General features: G+C 40.0%; 1 protein-coding gene across 1 annotated transcript in view; it reads left to right on the forward strand.

Moving 5' to 3' along the window:
• KCNQ5 (potassium voltage-gated channel subfamily Q member 5) overlaps window positions 1-5,616 on the forward strand; it is a 306,273-nt gene extending 300,657 nt beyond the window's left edge. Inside the window, exon 14 of the mRNA XM_064508669.1 lies at window positions 74-5,616. Within this exon, the coding sequence (XP_064364739.1) occupies window positions 74-1,015 (942 nt within the window). The 3' untranslated portion in view covers window positions 1,016-5,616. The remainder of the gene's footprint in view (window positions 1-73) is intronic.
• Window positions 5,617-7,051: the final 1,435 nt, after the last annotated feature.

Here is a 7,051-nt window from a genome sequence, read left to right on the forward strand (position 1 = left end):
CTCTTTGCTTGGATTCCAAATATTTTAGATTAGTATTTTGCATTAATGTTAACCTTTTCCTCTCCACCTGTAGGTTCAATCCATTGAGTCAAAACTGGACTGTCTGTTAGATATTTATCAACAAGTTTTACGAAAAGGATCTGCATCAGCACTTACTTTGGCTTCACTTCAAATGCCAGCTTTTGACTGTGAGCAGACTTCTGATTATCAAAGTCCAGCAGACAGCAAAGATTTGTCTAATTCTGCACAAATTAGTGGATGTGTATCCAGATCAGCTAGTGCCAATCTGCCTCGTGGCCTACAGCTTATACTGACACCAAATGAATTTAGCACTCAGGCTTACTATGCTTTTAGTCCAGCTATGCATAGTCAAGCGACGCAAGTGCCAAACGATGGACCTACAACAGTTAGTAATACATCAAACCAAATAAACCAGGCATCTAAGCCAGCAGCTCCCACAACATTACAGATACCACCTTTCTCATCAATGAAGCATATCAATAGGCCTGAGCCCGTTCACATAATTCCTGTAACCACACAGGAAAATAGTTCCGATGTCACCGCTTGCCTTGTTGCATCAAAGGATAATGGACAAGTTGCGCAGCCCAGTGCGGCAAAGGATTTCACATGGAGAAAAAGTTTCGATACAGAGGGAGAACCTTTGCTCTCAGTTAAACCTGTGGTGCAAATGGATTTAGGAAAATCTTTATCTGTACAAAACCTTATACAGTCCTCAGAAGAACTGAATGTACAGATTGCTGGTAGTGACTCCAGTGGTTCGAGAGGTAGCCAAGACATATACTCCAAATGGAGGGAGTCAAAATTATTTATAACTGATGAAGAGTTGGAAACAGAGGCAGGAACAGAGACTACTGAAGCCATCTCTCGCCCATTAGTGGAAACAACTCTCTCTACTGACTCTCTAAGGACTGGAATATCAAGATCATCTCAAAGCATTTGCAAGCCAGGGGACGGTACAGAAGCACTCAGTCTGCTCCATGTCAAACTCAAATAACAGCTTGTGGGCTTTCTTCATTGGCTGGGTAATTCCTTTAGTCATACATTTCATAGCATGAACTATTTTGAAAGCCTTTTTAATAAGATAAAGTCACAAAAATCAGGATGAATCTGAAAGGCAGTTGAATGAGCCCATATCTTCTAGTTGCATGAAAATGCATGTTTAAATGATGGCTAAAATTCAAATTTATACCTACAGTACAGCAGCCTTTCATGTAGTACAGTAGGTTTAAATAATGAGTTATCAACAAAGCTAATGCTGCAGGATGTATCAAAAAGCAAAAATGTGAGCATTTAGACCTAGTGCTGTTTCTACAGGGCAGAAGTAAAAATCATAAGTTTTAAAGCACTTTGCTTCTGAACCAATTAAAAAAATATATATATGTCCTGATTTAGATGATAGTTTATGTTTACAACAAAAAAAAATTATCTACAGCTGCTAGCAAGGTACCAAGGAAACCAGTCATATGGGATTAGAAATGGCTGCCAGTTGCAAGATACACACATTAGCTCATCAGTAATCAGTTATTTTAACTCTGAAAAACAGAATGTTAATATCTGTCTAATTTTTGGTGATTTGGTGTTGTGGCAGAAGTACTTGACTGACTCCTTTCAGGTTGTTCTTTAAAATGAGAGCATTCTTTTGCTATGAAAAGCTCATTATAAAGATTGGGGCTGGCCTCAGAAGTTGGTAATTTGGGCAACTGCACTAGAAATTCATGGGAACCTCTCCTTCTTCCAGTCTTATTGAGGAGCCATCGTGTGTGTCTGAAATATTTTGGCAGCAGCATAAATATTTTGGCAGCAGCGTGTCAGGGAGAGGAGCAGGCACTCCCTTTATTGTAGAAGCAATATTTCCTTCTGTGGAAATTTCAGCAGTTTTTCTTGCTGCCACAACCTGATGCCATGACAGCACTTCACAAGCATGGGAAAGGAGGGAAAATGAAGAACTGCAATGCAATTTTTCTGAAATGCAGTGGAAAAGAGGATAGGACAGGGAAGAGAGAAAGACAACATAATCAGTGAAGAAAAAAAAGAAAAGAATATGGATTTAGATGGGCGGGAAGGGAAATGATCCCAGAGAATAAAAGAAGGGAGGTGAAGATGGAAAAAGATATTTTAAATTCCAGCCTGCCAGTCACAGATACCAAGTGCTATTTCCAAAACGGCCATGTAGGCATTCAGAAATGGAAGTAGTGGTAGGGAAAAACATCTTAAGTGAACAAACCAAAGGCAGTTGTGTGTTTTGTTTTGTTTTGTTTTAATAAAAGAGGAGGAGAGGAAAAGTGTTCACACTCTTATAGCTCAACACTGTAACCCAACTGTAGTCATTTCTTATGAACTTTCCAAGAAAGGACCTTCAGACTCGTTCCTCCTAATACCCAAGTTTTAAAATTCAAAGCCTACACCAGACTGAGCATTGCTGCTTCATACGTCCTCTTTCTTTCTTACGCTAGCTATGTTTCCCCTGTGCTGAGATGCAGGAGCCATGTCCATGCCTACGTGCCCATCTCCAGCAAGGCTTCGCCGCTCCAAGAGCCCCTGGGGAGCTGAAACAGGCTTTAGCTCTTCCCAACTACATGAGGTTTCTGTTTGTTTCTTCCCCCAAATTCATACCCTACCTGCACAGCAGGCTTGTTGTAGACAGCCTGACTTGGGCTGCTTCCCTCTAGCGACAGGAGCGCCGAATGTACAGGGGTGCCAGTGCCAGCTCACTCAGGGCAGTGTTTCCTCAAAGCCCAGACCTGCTGGGAACTTACGGTATACATCAAAAACATCACTCCAGTCTTAATCATGGCTAAATGCTGTAGATTGTATCATGAAGGACTTGATCTGTTTACTATGAAACCATTGTAATTTCTGCTTCCATGTCTCTTTTACAGAAGTATTCCTGGATGTTACATGATAACTTTATGTGAAAGTAGATGCAAACTGCGGAGTGTGTATAGCGTGCGGTTACAGGGGGCCATGGACGGTATGCTGCGCTCCATGGCTTACGCTGGAGCAAAGCTCAGCTGTTAAATTCTGAAAGACACCTCAAAGCACAATTTCCTCACCACTGATTTGCCATATAATTTACCACATTCAGCCTTTGCTGTTTTCTTTAGTGTGCAGGCTGATCATGCTAAAGTCTGATTGCAACAGTCATTTTGTGTGGATAAATAGTTTTTTCTTCCACATCTCAGTTCATTTAACCATTAACTTACCTGAATGCCTGCTGTTTATCCAGACAAATCTGTATATTTAAAGTATTATACAAAATTTAAAAACATAAAAGCTTTAGGTCTTCTCTTTCTTTTCCCTAACAGTTTTTGGTGCCTTCCTTTCCTCTTATATGAAGCCTCTTGCTGGCCTAAGCATAAACGTGCACTTAGGTTCAGTTAAGGAGCAAGAGATGAGGCACATGGTACCTATGTGTGAGTAATGAAACTCCCCTCCCCTCCTATCTCTCATTAGGTAGAAAAATAAAGGCATCACGAATTGGACTCCAATCTTCCACCTTCATCTGCATGAGTGGATTGTTGCACCCCCATTGAGCCTGGAAGGAGTCAATGGGAGAACTTAGTATTGGCTCTGACTTTACCAGAAGTAGGGCCTTGGGTTTTGCTGATAATTTATCTCACTGAACTTGGTATTTTTGCCTTAAATGACATGCTTGAGTCCTTCTAATTTTAAGTTAATTTATTTAATACAATTTTGTGCACAAAAAAAAAAGAATTCTATAAATTATGTATGAAAGTGTTAGTGTCTTTACAAAATCCAGAAGATCGTATCTCTTCAAGTTATGATTTAAAATCCTGATTTTTTCTTTTATGCTCACCATTATTATTTTTGTAGCTGCAAGTCTTATCATATAGGAATTTGTTAACATTGTATTGATAGAAAATAGAAAGAATAGTGAATATATGAAATTCTGGAGAGGAAGAATTGTTTGTTTGGATTTTTTATGAGCTTTGCTCGTATTTCCTCAAGAGTTTTCCGTTTCCATGCTCTCCAGCTACAGTGTCATGACTGTCAGTCATTCACTGGTTTCACAAAAGAAGGACCTGTCTGGCTTTTCAAGTCTTGTCTGGAGCTGCTTAATAAACTCAAGCTCATGATAGCTAATAGGAATTTTTCATGAGTAGAGACAGAAGACAACATTTTGCTCTTATTTACGCTCCACTGGAGGATTGTTGAAGAGAGAATTGAACCTAAGTAAGTGCTTCAGGAATTAAGGCTTACCCAAATAACTGTTTTCTGATCAGCATGTTTCTTGTATCTGATTGAAGAGAGAACTGAAAAGAATAGTTTTGATGATGATTATTTGTTGAAAAATTTGTATTTGCTCCTGGCTTATATGATCTATACTTTTTATTTAAATATGAATATAGTGTTTTAGCCTAGGGTTCAAGATTGCAAAGATCATACACTTTTATTCACAGTGCCCACAGTTGTTATATATGTTTTTGAGATAAACCTACTTAAAGTGACTGCTCTCATTATAGTATGGTGATGAGTAATTCACCTGCTCTTCTGTGATAAGTCAAATCATACTGAATTGTTAATGTATAGTAGAACACCTGATGTACAGTAGTATCTCTGGATTGGGACCTGCATTCCTTACTCAAGCAAAAATTCTACTGACTGCAGTAAGAATATTGCTTGAATTGCGAGCTCAGATTCAAATCCTGATTTTGTTGGGCATCTGTTTAAAGTGAAAATGGTAATATTCCAGTTATTTCCTGAGGAAACTTAATATTTAGCTGAATTTACCCATGTCACATTGACTATATAAAAATAACGCACAAAATACTAAGGTAAAAAGGGAAGAAGGGACATTTTAAAAAAAAGCACAGAGAAAAAAGAGAACAATCAGAAAAGAGGAGTAAGCAAGAAAAGAAAATGTAAGAGCAAAGGATTGAAAAAAGTGTTTAAACACCTGAGGCTAAATTCATCCTAGGATGGCTTCACTGACTTCAATGAACTGACTGCAATGAACTGACTGCGCAAGTGGGTGAAGTTCAGCCTTCATTAGGATAATCAGGCTTAGTTCCATTAACCTTATAGGAACTAAACCCCCCTACACTAGGAATGAACTTGCCTCTCTGGACCAACTTTATCCTGATTCATATGTTATGCAATCCTTTTGGTTTCATTGGGTTTGAATGAGATACAGGTCAGAAGAGAATTTGTCCCAGATATTTCTGCTTCACATTTTTTTTCAAGTGTGTTAATCGACTTAATTCAAATGGATTACAACATCACACAAAGTGCTGTCGCTGTCCAAAAAGGTTAATTGTTTTTTGAAATCAGAATTGTCCACTGCAGCGTCAGTGGAAGCATGTAATATTTTCCTGTTCATTAATTTGGATGCAAATGTGGCCATTCATTCAGCTACATGTAGGACAATTCCAGACATATCCAATATCATCTGCTATTGGAAGCATTTTAGACTTCTTTGAATGTTAAAAAGTCAGTTTCATAACAGGTTCAGAAAGTATGAAGGCTGCTTCCACTGACACTGCAATGGCATTAGCCTATACATTACAATGTTAATTGTAACTTCTTGACAAAGTTGAATCCATATTGTTGTTAATAAAAATGATTTGAAAAGTACCTACCATGCTTACTGTTTTTTTCTCTACATTTAAAAACTGTGTGGTGTGAATACATATCAGGCAAAAGTGTTTAAGGCCTGCTCATTTTCTTCTTTTGAAGTTTTGTACATTTTTTTATTACCTGGACCAAAATATCATAAAGGAAATTCATTAGAATAAAATGCACACAAACCAGTCTGATAGGTTCAGTTTTTAAGGACTGTTTACAGCAGCGTTTACTTTAACTTCAGATGCTTTAATTTCAGAGGTTTCAGCACCTCTATGAAAATTATTTTGGAAGTTATTATTAGCTTTCCTGTTAGATAAACAGGAATTTATACAGGATAGGAGATCAGGGGCCCATGTGAGACTACCCAGGAGCAAGATTCCTAAGAGAATCAACCATCTCAATCTTAATCAAGCCATAGATGAAGGCTGCTCCTCTGCACAGAGTCATGAAAGTTGTTCTACGACACTACTGCACCAAAACGGCAGCCGCCTTTTCTCACTTTGTGGAGTCCTAATCCTGCTGAGGATAAGCTTTAGTATTTGACTGCAAAGCATTAAATATAGAGAGCGTGCTTCTCTGATGAATTCACTGGCTCTTTGGAGGCTTCAAAATCAGAACAAGAGGCTTCTACGTACAAGTACGGATGACCGCTACCTCTCCTACGTAGGTAATCTTTAGACACTGAAATTGGGAGATGCAGTCTCTCGAAAGGCAGATTTTCTATGTCAGCCACATGTGCCCACAGGCGACTGGAGTGCAGCCAAACTCTGCCTCAGAAAAAGCACAAGATGGAGAAAAGGGCAAACGTGCAGGCATACTCTCCTTGTGTAAAATCAGGCAGTTTTGCTTCATCTACACACACAGGTTGTGTGCATACAACCAGTGCAATGCAAATTCCTTCTTTCCTGTCAAATTACTCCGCCAGCCACAACAGCAACCTAGTAAGACACATATGTAGACATTCAGCGTTCCTCTCAGAGGGCCTGCAGTTGCTCCTCCAGACGCCATACAACTGGAGTACAGGACTGTGCCTACACGGCAAATTTAAACCTTCAGTCGTTTAGCAGATTTTCAGCATAACTGAAGGTTTTTATTACCGAATCGGCTTTGGTACCTCCAGCCATACTGAAATCTTCATTAAAGGATCATTAAAGCTTAATTCAAGATTAAATATTAAAACTCCCCTACAAAACTTGCACTACGCCGTACCAGCGTGACTAATCCAGACACCTAACAACATCCATCTGCGCTACCGACTTTCCCCAGCCGCTGTGGGCCCTGCCGCCCCTGCCCGGCTCCCCCCTTCCCGCCCCACAGGCGCTGCCGCTCCCCCCGCGCTCCGGACCTCTGCTCGCCCCCAAAAGCCTCCGCTCAGACACGGTACGGCATCGCCGGGACCCTGCCCCGGGCTGTTACAGCCAGGAAGGTCGGCGCCACGACCGCC

The sequence above is a fragment of the Dromaius novaehollandiae genome, chromosome 3 (assembly GCF_036370855.1).
Source record: "Dromaius novaehollandiae isolate bDroNov1 chromosome 3, bDroNov1.hap1, whole genome shotgun sequence".
Lineage (NCBI taxonomy): Eukaryota > Metazoa > Chordata > Aves > Casuariiformes > Dromaiidae > Dromaius > Dromaius novaehollandiae.